The sequence below is a fragment of the Camponotus vicinus genome, unplaced genomic scaffold (genome assembly GCF_025532165.1).
Source record: "Camponotus vicinus isolate PSW18456_S1 unplaced genomic scaffold, iyCamVici1.0 SCAF_6, whole genome shotgun sequence".
NCBI lineage: Eukaryota > Metazoa > Arthropoda > Insecta > Hymenoptera > Formicidae > Camponotus > Camponotus vicinus.
Genome location: NW_028141978.1, coordinates 1770339 through 1788676, shown reverse-complemented (window position 1 = coordinate 1788676; position 18338 = coordinate 1770339). Strand labels below are relative to the sequence as shown.

Genomic DNA, 18338 nt, shown 5'->3' with positions numbered 1-18338 from the left:
TTGAAAGTATATTGCGAAATGTCGATAAAGAGATTACCGCATTGATTATGTTGGCAATTTTTCTTGTATTTATATAGCAATCGCGCGATTAAAGATTTCGAAGAATCGTTCCCTCGAAAACGAGAAAAATCGCTCAATTTAAAGTGTTAGATAAATCACGCGGTTTTCCCGGTTAGGGTGGCAGAATGGAACTGGCAGTGTCGTCGAGAAAAAGAAATAAAGAATGAGTTTAAGTAGGGAGAAGGAAGAGGAGGAAAAGAGAGGGAATCAAGGAGATCCGAAAGCCCAAAATGAAATTACCTCGCAGATGGAAGCTGTGAAGATGGTCAGAAAGCACTCGGATCCTCGGGATTGGATAAAACAGGCAGACTGTTCCTGAATATATTTTGCGAGATTTACGAAATTTAAGGGTTTTCGCAGGGATAGAAGACTGCGGTGTAGAGGGGGGAGGGAGAGGGGAAGGGAACGGAGAGCCGATGAAGCTCTCATAAAGAACTGCCCGAGCTTTCGGTGAGATTTTTCAAGATTAGCATGGAAAAGCAAGAGGACTCCGCAATATGGGGGACAGCTTGTCAGACTTTAATGGCCTACGGGAAACCCGAGAGAATTAATGAGCTCTCTCAGTCGAGCTCATTGAATACGCATGGAAGTCATTTAGTTATTGAATGGCCAAATTGGCCAAATTGGCCATTCAATAACTAAACAAATTGCGAAAAACTTTGCGAATATTATTACGAAAGAGACGTAATTGCTATGTTATTTTCTTTTCTTATCTGTCATTTTCATTTTGTTATTTTATTTTAATGTCACTTTTCCTATTATTTATGTGTTACTTTTTTTATATTAACTGTCTTATTTCGAATTTAAAAAAGATATTTTCATTTATATTGAAATTTTCACGTATATCAACGTTGCGTGTGCTGAAATATTAAAACTTGACAAAAACTAAAATTTATTCTATCTTGCCACTGGAAAGATATCTTACCGCGACATAAAATATACCAGAGAACGAACGTATGTGCAGTCCATGTACGAGATAGGACCGCATACTTTATTACAATCCCAGAAGCTGTCCCTTACATGAAGTTTCGTACGTATGACTGAAAGATACAAAAATTTAACACAGGATCAATATGTTATTTTTGAAGGGATAATTTTTCGTTCGCGTGATAATTACGTGAAAATAATTGCAGATTCGATTTCGTAATAATCACGTTAAATGAAGGCGCAATTAACGCGGTATGAATGTACGTTTAAATATTCGAGCAATTAGATTGTCTCTCGTCGTTGCAAACCAGACGTGTGATAATTCGCGGTGCAAACAGCGAGCGCGAGATGCTATTCCCATATCGTCGTCCTAGCGGCGAGTCGTTTCTCGTACGCGCAAAATGCAAGTGTAATATTTCGACGTAACCGCGAAGGATGTTTCCGGGGTTTCTGAAAATGCTCTTCGTCCCGTGAGCCTCTCGGGAGATCTCCGAGCAACGGAAGGTGGACCGATTTTACCCGCCTGTCCGGTAATTTCGAGAAATGAGAGCCCCGTGGCTCGTCCTGATCCTCGCCGAGATCCCGGACTCGTTGTCGCTCCTGCGGGAGGCGGTGTGTCACCGTAATGACTCCGACTTAAGTGCCACTGGTCAAAGGTCAGGGGAGACTTTACCCAGACGTAAACGGGAACTCGCTTTTCCGAAGGGGAGCGCCTTCGTGGTGAGTCAGACGATCAGCGGAGGGTTCGTCTTTCATTACGCCGGATTTTTACGAGAGCATCGCGCCCTACTCGTTTCACGAATATCGAAAGAGATCGATAGGAATCAGTTAGACGGACGTTTTCTCATTTTACGTGATAACCGTGCTTTTACGAGCAACCATTTCGAAGCTGGCACACGTTTTATATTATAAACCGAAAAGTATTATTGAATTAAATTTATCAGTAATTTATGTACTATCAGTATTATGAAACACATATTTCCCCTATCAGCCATTGTATAGATTTACAAATACAGATATATATAAGAAAATTTCTCTCTCATCTTTTCATATTAGCAATTTTTTTATTTTAATTCAAGTATATAATTTTTGACTGAAACAATTAAAGTAGTTTTATTATTTAAGCAGAGATTTTATGTATGTGGAATTGCTCGTTCAGATAACCTTGAGCCTGCTGAAAGCTATTCAGATTACTGAGCCTAGCAACTGGAATCTCGATCTGGAATTCGATATGATATGGCCTATACCTAGTCGAGAAGATTTGAGGAAAACTGTGATCAAAAGACCGTCCAAGCTAAAACGACGACATAGACGCGAACTTTATGCCAATCTTGAATTAGCATTGAACGGGTAAAAAAAGAAATTAAATGGCTAAATAAATGTATATAAAACAATTTTTATAAAATATATGAAACGCAATTTTTAGAAAATACAGACAGAATAAAAAAATAAACAGAATCAAAGTATAAAATTAAATATTACGTAAGTTATACTAATATACAAAGAAAAATTTGTTATTAATATAAAATAATTTATGATTTTAAAATACGTTATATTCAAATGTATTAAAATGTTATATTCAAGAAAAAGAATAAGGGAAAAAATTAGTTGTAATTTTTCGATAAATATTAAAATAATTTTATCGAATGTGCATTAAATATCTCGAACATATGTTTTATATCAAATGTAACTGTAACTGATACAATCCGAAAAATTTTATTCGTGTTTTGGTTAAATGTAATTAACATTTGCCATTATCTATTTTAGTCAAAACTTGCCTGGACGATCGTGTATTCTTCGTGCGATTTGCGAGGCGGAAACAGTGTTAAGTCCTCCAGGATTTTCAATTATCGAAGATGCCATACGAATTATTTTAAGGTAAGCGTATTTCCAATATTTTTATTACGATAAAAATTAATACTTTCTATACGAATATTTTAACATATAATAATACATATTGCTTTTATTAAAAATTATTGTAATGTTATGATATTTCGAATTAAAAACTTAAGAAAATATGTTTCAGAAATTTCGAGGATGCTAATGATCACGACTGTTATGATATTGCATATCGAACAAAAAATGATTGCGAGATTGTCTACCCTTGTCCGTTTTCACTGTTGAAATTATTGTTATATAATTTATATACAGAAAATAAATGACTGTGCTGATTGGAAAGCCAGGCTAATGATAAAATTAAAGTCTAAGCAATCTATAATGTGATTTATTAAAAAATTTTATATTTAATTAGAGTATTTTTATGCAGAAAAATCTGTGATATTTTCAACATTATTTTATCGAATAAATGTATGTCTATAATGTTTCTAAAATATACATGTTCCTAAAAGTATCAATAATATAATAAAAATAAAAAAGAAACAAAATTATGAAAAGCAAGTAATTCAATCCAAGCACTTTTCTGTATAACTTTTATTTGGTACATATTTCCCAAAATTATTATTAGATCATTGCTTAATTATATAATTTTCATTAAGAAGCAATTCTTAAAAACAGGTTTGCAAATTTTTTAAATTGATTATTTCCTTGTAATAAAACTCATAGCTTTAATTACTTTCAAGCAAACGAGCATTTCAATCTCAAAGTCCGAATCACATGATACATGAAACACATATCACATTACTCGAATGTAATGAAGCAAACGGTACTTAATATTGGCTATGTAAAATAGTAGAAAAATTGGCCTCACATATTTGAAATTATAATTTTCAAAGTGTTCTTATACCATCAATTTGATTAATATTTCAAATGTTGCAGTCCCTTCGCATTTATAAAATTTGTCTCTCACAGATGAATAAGTTTCCATTTCGACACGGCTGCCGCCGTTCAATCAGTCTAACAATTTCATATGTTTCTCTGACGCACAACCAACAAGTTAAAATTACATATGACTCTTGTTAGTTATATGTGAAGTTAATCTAGCGACACTAATTTGTTAGACGCAAACGTGATAAAAATAAAAAAAAAAACTTTATCCAAGTTTATATTTAATCCTATCTAGTGATAGACCGAAGAGAGAGAAATAAATATATATTCTTTATTTTTAAATTAATTTTCCAAACTCAATATTCCTCTTCGATTTATAACTTAATAAAATTGGTAATATCCTTATTGGCATTTCTCCACTTCTAATCTTTCAATTTACTTAAAAAGGATATTTAATTATCGATGATATCTGTTTTACAGTTTATTTAACGGTAAATTCCTTTCTCGACAAATAAAATTGTTCAAACCACGCTCATAATTCGCCGCATGGATAATGATAATCGGCAAAAATCCTATTGCAGCGTACGATGATAAATGCTCTCAAATTATAGGCGCAACCACAGGATACAAGAGCGCGTGCGTGTGTCGTGTCCCGACACTGAAGAGAGGCACTCGACACACGCACACAATACGGACGGAAACGTTAATCGCACTAATAGTGGAGCGGTATTTTACGTTCACGCCCAGCAACGTGTCGGGCTGTTCGGCTCTTGAGCCGTTAATCGTTTAGCTAAATAAAGCCGAGGAGAACGGAAGTACGAGCGAACGCGGCTGGACGTTAATGAATTCGACAATGCTCCGCGCTCACCTAACTGCAATAATAACGGTCGGTCCCGGCCGGGACGGGAGATTATTCACCGGGCGACCCTCGTGAACGACCGCAGGAGATCCAAATAAGTGAGACAGGTGAGCACAGGGATTATTCGCTCGCGATTTGACGCATCGGCGGTACGATAATAAAACAGCTCGTTTCAATTCCATTTTCGTTTTCGCGGGACACACCGACAGATTTCGGAGATTGGCCGAGATAATTGCTCGGCCGGTGATCAAACTGGCGTACAATCGAACGGGGCTATCTATGGGACTATCTCGCGAATTTACATGCTGATATTTAACACATACGAGTCGCCTCAACGTGCGAAGCTTTATTTACGAGGCGTGTCAATTTCCGTGAAAATACAAAGCATACTTTGTAAATATAATAGATTGCATATCGATATGTTGATATTTGTAATAACGACCAAATTAATTGAGAAAGTAATACACATTTAACTGTTCATTAATACATTATTTTTTTGTATTTATCAAAACAATCTTCATTCACATTTATTGAATCAATTTCGTGTAAGCGGCGCAATATTATTTCGTTTCAATGGGAAAAAGTGACGTTTTCAATATTCGACGTAGGGGAGGAGAGTGAATGACGATAAAAAAGAAAATTTGTCAGAAATGTCGATAATATCAGGCGTCCTCTCTTTCCCCGATTACTCATCTCTTGTCACACGGGAGATCAAACGGTACAACTTCGCTTTTATGTAGTTTTCACGATAATGCACTCCCTTTGTTAATTTCATGCCAGGACATTCTTTAGCTTCGGCAATTCAATACGGCCGGCAAACTACTCGACAAACTGATTAATCATAATCTATTTAGCGAGGTAGCGAACCGCGCATTAACGTTTCGGCGATATTATTAATGTATTTAAGAGCACACACAGGCATTGTTATTTCCGACGAAGATTTACGTCAAAAGTTCCAACAGAGAATCGCACACTCGATGAAAAAGATTCAATCATCGAAACAAAAATTGCCAGAAAATTATAGACGTACATTGTGCTTTGCGAAGATATCGCTGTCATCCATCGATCATTCTCCTTTTTCCGTGTCATTTTTTCACGACCAATTAATTTCCTACTTCCTAAAGAGCTCGCCAAAGTGAGTTACAGGAGTTATTCTTAGCGCGAGGGTTGGATATCCTTTATCCTACGCGGAAAGCTCTGTCTGACGAAAATATTTGACCAGTTCGATGCACCCTCGGGACTACGATCGAGCAATTTCCTGTCCGAGTGAATTATGTCAGCAGTGTCCGTGGAATTTGCGAATCTCGCGCATCATTTTTGATATTTTTGACAGATAACGACGATTACGTTAAATATTGATATAATAGAGTTATCCGGCGGTTATACCCTCAAACGAATATCCGAGGTCGATGCGAATGTATCGGAAAATAATCGGGATAATTATTATCCATTGATTAAATGTCTATAAAAGATAATAACCTAATTTATACGCGTTAAGGATTATAAACGCGAGGAGATTACAAATTCCATCATTCGTCTATTCGACATACACCTGTATGCAAAGTAATTATCTCCTCTACAAATACCATTATAATCCATTACATCCCTTAATTCATTAATATAGGTAATTATAATTTTTATGATGTTCTGCTCGAACGAGAGCTCTTGGAAATTCCATCGTTTTTTAAATTCATTGCACCCGATTTAAGTTTTATTGGCCAAGTCAGGTTGCAATATTAAATCTTCTCGTTTAACGATATAATTATGCAATTTAAAGAACGCGCATGTATTAAAGTTCAAATTTAACACCGTACCGATATATTTTCCATTTCGCGCGTCATATATCCGTAATAAAACCTGAGATAAGATCAAAAACGGAAGGCTGCGACAGCCAACTTGTTTTTCGTTGATCGAAATAGAATTTTATCGAATTCCAAGCTCCGTATCTGCTACATCTAATCAAACTTGTTTCATCAGCGATATGGCAAGGGCGGTCGAGGAGACTTGACGATGCCGGCAAACCGATCGATTATATTGGTTTTCATCGAACACGGAGTATCTTGTTATCGACGGGACGAGTCGACGGATCACAATTTGCGGAGCCAGACCCTCTCCTTCATATATCTTTCGATATCTTGCTCGGTGAATTATACGACTAACGTTCCGATTGGCAGTCTTGCGCGAAACCGCGAAACGTCAATCACACCACTTTGCCCCGATTTATCAGAATTATTAATAAAATATATTTGGCACGATATTATATTATATACACGTGCATACAATATAATTATTATATATGTTATCGAAAGTTCGCGTTACATTATATTATGCGGAAAATTATTGACATATTCGTTAACTGACGTTAACGAACCTATGCGCTTCGAATGTACATAAATAGTTGCTATAGGAGAGAGTATCGACTCTCCTCGTGACGTAATAAATTTCGCAACATTCTACGCTCTGTTCGGGAGTACATTAATAATCCTGTACAAATTAATTGGCTGCTGAGGGTGGTTTGTAACTCGAGCGCGCAACGTTTGACATTGATTATAATATTTGCGCTCAAGTAATAAGATTCCAATTATATTAGCCAGAGTCGGAACTGAGAAAAGTTATAATGTTAATTAAGGAAACATACATCGCGAGAGTAAGAGATAGAAAATAGATCGCGTAATGTATGTATTTATCTTAAAGTTATCAAAAAAGAAAATTTTATTTTGCTTCATCGCATGCAATATCTTTTAAATTCTCTATCAATTTTGCGGGATTTCGGAAAAAAATACATTAATGCCTTCAATTGTAAATTTTTATATTCATCCTCATCGATAGACACGGCTATTCTCCTATTGATTTCTTGATTTAGTTTGACGTCTTTTCGAGAGCACGGGAATTGACATCCCGCTTCGGAATGAAAAGTTCGCACAAGAGGAATGCGACAATATCCCGCCTGTCGTTACGCGGGTGAACGAAATTCCCTCAAACGTGAAAGGAAAAGCGGATAACGTCCCGCTGCAGGATCTATGGGATTCGTGGCCGGAAATGCAAGGACGGTGATCGATGTATAATCACGTGAGAATGTACAATTCGCTTCTACCCGTATACACAAGCACATTGCGAGCGTGTAACATCCTGCAGCAGCGCGCGCACACATATTCTCCTCGTCGGGGGGAGAAAGAAACTAATGCCGGCAATTCCGAAGTTTTCCGGGTTAACATCGAGGAAGAATGGCAATCACTAGCGCAGCACCCACGTCGCGAAATGAAAAATTAATCTTGCATCCGTAAGATAAAATATACCTCTTTTTTTCGGCCACAAACTCTAGAAGAATACTTTCTAAATCAAAATTTTTGTCAATGTTTACAGTTTTCCTTATACAGGGTAGGCCATTTTAATCTATGCACTGAAATATCTCAAAATCCATAAGATTAAGACAAAAATGTTTCAGACAAAAGTTGTATGGTTTCAAGGGGGACATAAGATGGTGCCATTAGTTTGACCTTGAAGAGTCACCTGAAGGTCACCTCCAACTTTTTAAACGGAACATCCTATATGCTTTTGCATATTCTTGTAGCTCATCTCGAGAGCTTTCCAAAACACTATAATTAAGTTAGTTTTCATTAAGTACTTTCCGAGTTATGAGGCTTGAAATCATTTCTTAATTTTACATAAACCGTAAAATATCTTGTAAAATATTCATTTTTCGATTATCTTACCTTAATACTTTTATGTACAAAATAATAAGAGGAATCAATTCGTGTAAAGAAAATACATAATTGTTTCGAAAGAAAAAATGTAATTGGCAATTAACAATTACATTTTTTTTTTCGAAACAATTATGTGTTTTCTTTACACCAATTGATTCCTCTCATTATTTTTTACATAAAAGTATTAAGGTAAGATAATCGAAAAATGAATATTTTACAAGATATTTTACGGTTTATGTAAAATTAAGAAATGATTTCAAGCTTCATAACTCGGAAAGTACTTAATGAAAACTAACTTAATTATAGTGTTTTGGAAAGCTTTCGAGATGAGCTACAAGAATATGCAAAAGCATATAGGGTGTTCCGTTTAAAAAGTTGGAGGTGACCATCACGTGATCTTCAGGTGACTCTTCAAGGTCAAACTAATGGCACCATCTTATATCCCCCTTGAAACCATACAACTTTTGTCTAAAACATTTTTGTCTTAAACTTATGGATTTTGAGATATTTCAGTACGTAGATTAAAATGGCCTACCCTGTATTGGTATGTCTTTCCTTCTCTTAATATCTCGAAATTAACGCGCTAAGAATTTCGCGCACAGAAAATACAGCGGAGATTTGATGTTTAATTTCGGATCAGGTGACGCACGAAACCAGAGTTAAAATTCCGCGCAAGCCGGCTCTTAAATATCTGCGAACTCGCGATAAATCCAGCCATTGGAGCGTGGCCGACCGGATTATTTATCCCAAGATTATTTCCTCGTACAATTCCAACTTCCTGTCTAATCCTCCCGACCGATCGCAAACGCCCGCTCGGAGTCACCAGTCCGAATCATGAGAGAGAGAGAGAGGGGGGGGGGAGAGAACAAGACAGAGAAAGAGAAAGAATGAGAAAGAGAATCCCGATGGTTTACGGCAGTTCGCTCCTCGCGATCGCAAAAAGGCGGCATTACCGGCGTCGCTCATGGGCTGCTTTTATTTCAGGAAAGTCGTCGAACAATTTCTCAACGGATTATACCGAGATTTGCTCTCCGGAAAGTTGGGTAATTCCTTTACAAGTTCGCGCCGGAAGAAGTTTTCGCCCGCCACGATTCTCTCCTCCCTTCCCCTCTTCGCTCCATAACCCTTCGATCTTGCACTCTCTCTCCTTCTCTATATGTTGCGATGACAATGAAATAATTTCATTTCGCTTCAAAGAGCGCTTCGTTGACGCGACGAAATTAGCGATCCGGTTTTTACGGTATTCAAACGCAGGATATATCATCTTTGGACGTTTAAAATAGCGACAGGCGAGCGTCACCTGTGTCAATGTCAAACTTACACAGATAACACAAACGCATCCGCTTTTAATCCCGAATTCCACGTTTAACTCTAGAAACAAGAATTATTACTGTTTCGTGCTTCACATGCACAATAAAAATCAAGTATAAACTTATGTCCAAGATTGTTAATTGACTTTAAATTTTGTTTAAAAACATTACAGAGTATTATATCACACTTTTTTGAAAAGAGATTTCGTTAAACCTTATTCATGAGTTTACTTTTCTAAAGTGCTCCATTTTTTTCGTTAGTTAAATCAACTACGCCGCATATATTTTTTTTGCAGAATAGCAATGAATTACAATGCTAGGTATCTGATGTTTTTAATGCTCTGCGTAATTTTGTCGGAATATGAGGCGAACGACAAATCAATTCTCTCAAGAAAACGACGTTACATCGTTTTTCCCGAAGGTTCTACATTTTCCGTAAGTATAATATTAATCCTATAATATTACATAATTAATATTTTTTATGTAAATAATCTTCATAACTTTCTCTTAATTCGAAACAGAATTATTATTCATAGAGTCAAAAGTCATTATACTTCTCTGTTGACTTGAACAACAAATTTTTATAGTACAATATTAATTTAAATGTAAATTCAATGCATAACATGAATTAATTTAACTTCTGGTTATAAGAGGCATCGCTCGCAAGCTAATTAACTTGATCATTAATTACTTACTGATTAAATGCACTTACCAATAGATGAAGTTACGGGGCAAAATTGTTATACTCTAATATCATTTATTATGAACTGTTACGAACACATTATTTTCAATATCAACGAAAGATTTAATAAGCAATAAGTATCGAAAATACTTGTAAAACTTTAAGAAATTTAAGATACTTCCTGTTTTCTATCTGATATCTTTTCGCAGATAACATTTCTAATCGCAGATACAATCCTAATTTTGCATGCAATACTGCTTTATAAATTTATTTTTTTTATTTATTTTAAATTTATTATTTTTATCATATATTTTATTATTTTAAATTTATTTATTTTTTATTATATGACAGAAGGTGTACATCACAGTTTATTTATCACGAGAAATTCGTCCCGCGAGAATTAGTGAGATTTTATATAAATGATGATATAAGGAAAAAATTATGCCTAAGGTACAAAAGTGAAGAGAAATGACAGTCACAAATATAACGCAGACTTCTTACGCAGGTCGCCCTTTGTATGACGGTCCACACCCTAACCCCGGACAACATTTTTACGGAGGGTGTTAACTGGGGTATCTCCTATGACCTGCCCAACGAGAGCAAACCCGCCCTGGAGCCGTTTCTGCAGCTGAGAAACGATAAACTCAAAACCGGCAACAAGCACGATCGTTACGGTTCTACTGCAGTCGCTAATAGGAACGGCCCTCTGAAATATTCAGGATGGAATAACGATGTCAGGACTCACTTCGCGCCCGGCAGAAAGAAGTACCATAAGTCGGAGTACTATTACTTGCAAAGGAGGCACCGAAGGGAGCTTTACAAAAAATTGGAGATCATCATGAATGCGTAAGTATACGACATTTAAATAAATGAAAGAGTTTCATTAACGTATTATTTAAAACAGATTTCGATCGTTGCAATTCGGTAAAATCAATAAAAGCGCACCGAAGCAATCTATTTTTCAAATTTAAACAAACAAATAATTATATTTGCGTTGAGAAGAATATTTTTTGAAAAAAATAGAGAAAAAAGAATAAAGAATACTTTACGAAAAAAATATTAATATTAAAATAATAATATTAATATAATATTAAAATAATAATAAAAATATTAATATTAAAATATTAATATTAATATTAAAATATGTGTAAATATATTTGCTTTTAACATTTAATAAGAGATTATAAATTTTATGACAAATAAAGAGTTTTATTTTACAAAATATTTGTATTTAAAAAATTTTATACAAAATTGCAACATTTGCATTTCTCGGATAAGGATTTTATATATTAAAGCATTAAGCCGATTAATTAGCAAACTAAAAAATTTAAAAATAGATGCTCCATAATTTGCATAAAAATCTAATTATTGCTGTTCCTGATAATAACATATGCTTATGCTTTCGTGGGCGATTAAGACGACAATTTTCCTGGATCAACATCGCCATCTATTCCAATTGAGCGAATATATTAACCTGGATTTTAGAGCATCTTTGGGGAAAGACAGGGGGAGAGCGACGAATTTTCACGAGATGAGAGACACGCTCGATAATAAAATAGAATGGCAGTTTTAGTGGTTCTGGCACGATCGAACGGCCGTCTTGCCTCTTTATGGCGAAGACCCGTCGAAGTACTACAGTTTCTTCCGTGTCATCTATCGCAACGTATCCCGACGTCTCGGCCGCATTAACCGGAAAAGCCGATATATTGCAATAATGACGCTCGACGAGACTAAACTCTTCGACCGCGCATCGGTCGAAGCTAGAAACACGAGCTTATTGTCACGTCACGTGGGCTTACAATTTGTCAAGCTGTATTATACTGTGAAACAGACCTGTGACGTGCTATTATACGGGATTTAGCCAATTAATTTTCATTACTTGACCGGGGATTTAAATTGCATTTTATAGCGAGTCCGCTAATCCCAATACATGATATGCGTGACATGATATCAAAAGACTTAATATCATATGATATCATAAGTCTTGATACCATGATAATAATCCTCTTTCGATACATCTTTCAATAATTCTACGTCGTCAAATGCTAAATAAAAATTATGAAATTAATTATGAAGTTATTCAATTAAAGAAAAGGCTCGCAAATCGATTCACAGAAGTTACAAATAAAATCAAAAACATGGAAACAAATTAAAGAGAATCGAATTACAGAGAATCGAATACAATTTTATCAATTGCTATCTGTATTATGATACATGAATTTACGCGATAATTTTACGGGAATGTAATGTGCTGATTCATCTCTATCCGAACTTATTACGGTACATTGGCACTGAAAAGCTGTGAATAACGCGTGACAGGTGTCTATATTATGAATGAGATCATAAATATGTCCGAAAATCTTTTATAAGGGATTTAGCTCAATCAGGATTAGTCAAATTTAGATCAATCTTTGGCCATCGTCTTTCGTTCTCGCATAATAGCAAAAGATGATATCTTGTATTTGTATCAAATTATTCATAATATTTATTTGAATTAGGTATTTCTATAACGTAATTTGATTAGAGCTCTTGTAGTCAATTATTAAATTTCTTTCAAATGCACAAAGCTTTATTGCACATAATTGAACAAATATCAGCTGAAAATTGATTTTCTCTTCGCGAAAATACATTTGAGACTTCTTCTCCTCATAATTCTTTGATTCTTTAAATAAACGAAAACAATCTTATTCAAAAAAGCGCATATTAATAAGCAAACAATTTTTATGTATTATTTATAAAGCTTACGAGGCGAATAACTTTACGACTAACGTAGGACGATCAAAGAGAGCCATTTGCGTGTGCCTCGCATAATTGTCGAGAAAGCGTTTATTGCATCTCTCGCGATGCTTTTAAGGACGTTTATCGAACGACATTTAGCAGCATCGTTTACTCCACTTTATCCCAGCCGGGATAACGAGGCGAGCGTTAGAGTATTGCGGCTAATATCCGCATGAAATCATTCACTCCTTCGCCGAGGACAAGTGGATGCTAAAGTGATGGTTTATATCCGACGTCTTATAGCGCTCGCTATAGAACATTGTGTAAGGATGATGCGCATTTCTACGTGTGTGCATGCGTATGAGAAGTGCAACATCGCCGTTGGTTTATAAGGGATCGGTCGACGAGACGGTGATGCGGCTTCAGAATGGCATGAATCAGAGGGTGGCGTTTCCACAACCGCGACCCGATAGCGGCTGCGAGAAGGTTGTTTCTGAACGAGTCTCCAACAGACCATTTATCCGTTTCTCGGGCCAACGACCATGGGAAATAGTTTCTTCCTCTCTCTCTCTCTCTCTCTCTCTTGCTCTCTTTCGCGACCTCAGCCATAACCAGATTTATACCCTCCGCCAGTCAGAGAGCCTCCGATTATTTTCGTCGATAGCGTTCCGCTTTCCGAACCAAAATAAGGCCACGGCTATAGCCGTTGGGCGTTCTTACTCCAAGGACGTAACAAGAATACTTAACTGGGAAATCCTTATAGTCGCATTGTGAGGAGGCTCATAAAGCAACTATCCGAAAATGCGACACGTAAACGGGTTTTGAATGCTAATGTTTTGTTTTTCTTTAAAAAAATAAAATAAAATAAAATAATGCAACAGGAGAAGCATTAGCGCCAGCAACTATTGATTAATTTATAGTTAATTTATTTTTTATATTCAGTGATATTTTTATAACTGTAGTTTTAGAAGAATAGTGTAGAAACGTAACGTAAATTGTATTTAGACTTATCGGCGAGACAAATTAAAGGATTACATTTGAAACACTCGTAAATTGGCAATATACGGACAACTAATACATGAACGAATGTCATTTATTTAAAAGAATGAATAGGATGAAGTGTCACATCGAAGTTATCTACTTAGATCCGCAGTATTAATTCTATCTCATTTCTTCGAAATCCACTCTTCAAGTTCTCTCTTCGTAAAAAGCCTCGGAAATAAATGATAGGCGTTTATTCAAATTGCTTTGATAGGGTCGGGTCTGTTGCGTGTAAAATAAATAATCCGTTGTCTTATTTTTTCGTTCAGTACTAATTTCTTTATTCTCTTGGAGTTATATATTAGAGAGAGAGAGAGAGAGAGAGAGAATTCTAAAATGTAATAATTTAATTTATCTTTGAAGCTCCATGATTTAACAAATATAATAATTTTTATTTTTAAATAAATATTATAATAGGATCTTAATTAATTACGAAAAATATAAATTAAAAATATAAAATAGAAATTTATTAAAATAAAAAAACTAGAAGTTAATTAAAATTAAAAAATTAAAAATTAATTAGGTTGTTAAATGACTAAATACTGTATTTGAATTGTATTTTTGTCTTTTTTAAAAATCTTTTGACTTTCTGTTAAAACAGTATTTATTGATCGTCTAAAGAAACATATACCCTGTAAAATATCGTCCTTTCTTGTCTGGCTTTGAAGTCAACTGACTGGGGAAATCTGATAACTGCTGTCATTCAGCGCATTTTCCCTAAGGTTTCCTTTGCCACAAAGTGGCAGTGATAAGTCAGAAAAATTGTTATCGTGATCCGCGCAGTAACTCGTAAAAATAAAAAAAGAGCACTTCGACAAATTAGAGCCGAATTTAATGGAAGATTTCACTCTTTTTTCTCTTTCTCTTTATCTTTTGTAAAAAAACAACGACGAAAAAATATATAGTCGTCTTACAAATATTTTTTTTATAAAATATATCTTTTATCATTTTACATCTCATTTTCTCTTATTTTTCAGGATGGGCTTTGATGGCAGAACATGTATTCTACGTGCACTTTGCGAAGCATCCCAACGATTAATGCCGAAAGGGAATACTTTGATAGAAGAAATGATGCGGATATCATTCTCGTAAGATTCTCAAACGAAGTGAAAGGATTTGGCAAATGTATCTCGAAGAGTCGTAAACTGACATTCTATTTTTCGAGGTTTTTTATCTTTCTTCTACATTTACTTTAATTTGCGAATTGATGAATGAAAACATCGCTAGATTTCAAAATAAGAGAAGAAAAAGAAAGAAAAAAATGCGAAAGATGCAAGAAATTAAAAAGATGTAAGATAAACAATAATATTAGATGAATAATATGTTTTCTTTTTTCGAGAATTTATAAATTTTATAAAAAATGCATCAAACTTTGTTGATAATATTCTTTATGATAACAAATTTTTGATTTAACAGACGGGATATTTTTCTTTAGCGAAAACAGTAATGAAAATCGTCGCAAAAATCCTTCTTTTTCTCTCTCTCCCTCCCTCCCTCTCTCTCTCAATCCGTTTCAACACATATTTTTGTTACGAGTTAGTTGGAAAATAAAAATCGCGTTATTTTCTACTCGATATGATCTCGATATGATCAATACAATTTTATAGTTTTGTGCGTTAGCTATTTGTCCCCTTGTTGAAAAAAATCCTCTTCACTTTCAATCCGCTTTACATGAAAGCTATTGATGCCTGAACATTTTTGTTTTGATTGTAATTCGTTACTACTACTTGACCCATTTATCTTGAAACACTTCATGAAGAATTTTGATAATAATATCGTAAGTATACGAGAACTTTTATAAAAAATGCACTTTTGTAATGAAAAAAAAAAAAACAGATGCTTCAATACGCATTGCGACTCACAAAATTGAATGATACAACTTGAATAAATTATACATCTTAAGAGATTTATTAATTAAATTTTTCATTTTTTGTCATTGTTTTCATTTTCTATTTGATTTTACTTAATGTAAAGAGACTGAAAAACTTAAGAAATTTTACATGCCAATTTACTTTCATTTTTTTCTAAATGAAGGTATAAAACACAAAACATAAGATGTTATTATGACTTTCTCTTTCTCTCAACGCAAAAATGACGACGGATTAAAAACGTGACTCGACTCGAGTGCGATTTAAAATAGCTCTTTCTGTCTGACGATCTCGAGGGAGCGCCTCCCCGATTATTCCGTAACCGACTATTACGAGCAACCTACTCATCATCTCAGCCAAGAATGCGCAATTCGTAAAACGTTAGGGACTTTTTATAGAGGGTTGCCTCTTGAGAGAGAGAGAAAGAGAGAGAAAGAACATTTTTTCACCCTTTCTGAGAGAGAAATATTTCATAATATCTCGGTAAATGATACAGAGAAGATGAAAATCGATTTTCCACGACTCTTCGACGCGCGATTCCATCATCGTCGTGCAACGCACGATTCGTGATTTAAAAATAACCCGTTTGCAGGTTACCCTTAAAGAAAGTGTTCTCCTTCGAACCCGACGAGCATCGCACGTACACTCAGGCACATAAAGCCGGCCACGAGGGCAAGGACTGCGCCGCCATGTTTCCCGGGTGCAGTTTCTCCCTCATCGACTTGGCCCTCGGGAAATATAACGCACCCCCGTCTGACCCGAACCCCGCAGATCCCGCGGCCGGAACTTTCGGCATGGAGGACGAGTATGCCGCGGATTGGTCGAGGTACAGCATGAAATAACGCGATGCATGCAGATGATAACCTGATTCCAACGAACGTGCATCATAATGTTGACGATCCTATCCAAATAAGGTAAATGATCGCTACGAATGTCGAGGGAAAGTACAATACAGATAATAGAGAAACAGATTTTTGCTATTGCAAATGCACGTCTTTGATACACAAAATGAATCTCTTAATTCAAATATAATCAATTATTGATCTATCTTTATCTGTCAATATCCCGAATATTATAGCTTTCATAAAAAGTCATGTTTTTATAATCAACCAGATTTTCACATATTTAGCTTCCTTTTCCAAAATGTGTCGCAAAGTTAACTAATGTCTTGCAAATTTATTTTTTCATATTTAATAAGTTTTAAATAATATGTATAATTAAAGGAAAAAATGTCTAACGAGTTACGTTTAAATAACTGATATTGTGTACAAGAAGTGATTTGCGAATATATCAGAATGACGCGTGATTTGCAAATAACAGAGCCGAGAGTGGAAACTGGAGCGCTACTATATATGTAAAAGACGGGAAAGCGTTCATGTGACGTTACGGTTGTGTTTTCCATAACAAGCTGTAACAATTCCTTGTTATGTTGTTATCATAGTACGATAGTACGATTTAATTGGACTTGTCAGATTTAACAACACATGGAACACGAAAGCAATAAAAGGATATTTCGAGTACAGACTAGAAGAAATTGAAGGAAAGAACGTCCTAAGAATCATCGGGATTCAAAGAAATGTATTATGCTTCATTCTTGCGAAGACATCATCGATATTGCAAGATGTTTTACAGGAATACAGGAACCTTCTTACGTTTCGCGATGCCATATCACAATACTTTAAATCCTTATGCATTGTAGATCAAAATATGAATCGTATATTCTTGTGTAAAAACTACTAACTTTAAAGGTATATACTTCAAAAGAATAAGTATTTTTACTATAAAGAATTATAATTACACGTATGGTATAAAATAAGAGTTTACAAAGAAACGATATAAAAACGAATGAAAATAACATTAAAATTTAAATGGAGAAAGAAAAGAAGTTTTGTTCTTGCATAGTGGATGATGAATTTACATATTAAAATTTATTAATAGACTAGTAAAAATACATATTAAAATTACATATTAAAATTTATTAATAGACTAGTAAAAATTGCGAGAAATATATTATTTCGTGATCGAAATACAATGATGCCATTATCGAGAAAAATAATTACTATTTCTATGATTAATAAATACCTATGTATGTTATTTACATATTTATTATAGAAGAGAGAGATTTAATTATTGACATGTAAAATTAAAATTGATATGTAAAATTAACCTTTAATTAAAATGCAAGTATTTTAATTATAATCATGAATGTGAATTCGATTTATGCGAGAGAAAAGCCGCGCGTATTAGATATCTCAATTATATTATTTATACCAATTACCATATTTATATTTGAGAATGGTATTTTTCCACTAAAATATAATTTCTCAGGTTTTGTTAATTATTCATAGTTTTTTTGTAATATTTATGCTTTAAAAAAATATTGAAAATTGATTAGTGAACTTCGATATGGCCAAAGAACATATAAAATGAAAAATTTTATATTAA

The 18338-nt window shown here is 34.6% G+C and overlaps 3 protein-coding genes across 4 annotated transcripts in view; 2 read left to right on the top strand and 1 right to left on the bottom strand.

Moving 5' to 3' along the window:
- Positions 1 to 18338, bottom strand: part of LOC145973901 (uncharacterized) — a 163597-nt gene that overhangs the window by 112761 nt on the left and 32498 nt on the right. The gene's annotated exons all lie outside the window — the stretch shown is intronic.
- On the top strand, positions 1531 to 3149 carry LOC145973175 (uncharacterized). Its single transcript, XM_083102413.1, has 4 exons — positions 1531 to 1707; positions 2147 to 2337; positions 2755 to 2865; positions 3014 to 3149. The coding sequence occupies exons 1-4, from the start codon at positions 1531 to 1533 to the stop codon at positions 3147 to 3149; spliced, it is 615 nt and encodes a 204-aa protein (XP_082958539.1).
- LOC145973408 (uncharacterized) lies at positions 4637 to 16855 on the top strand. The gene is made up of 5 exons (XM_083102740.1): positions 4637 to 4677; positions 9881 to 10019; positions 10772 to 11112; positions 15003 to 15113; positions 16486 to 16855. Exons 2-5 carry the CDS (start codon positions 9888 to 9890, stop codon positions 16733 to 16735), a joined length of 834 nt encoding a protein of 277 aa, XP_082958866.1. The 5' UTR covers positions 4637 to 4677; positions 9881 to 9887; the 3' UTR covers positions 16736 to 16855.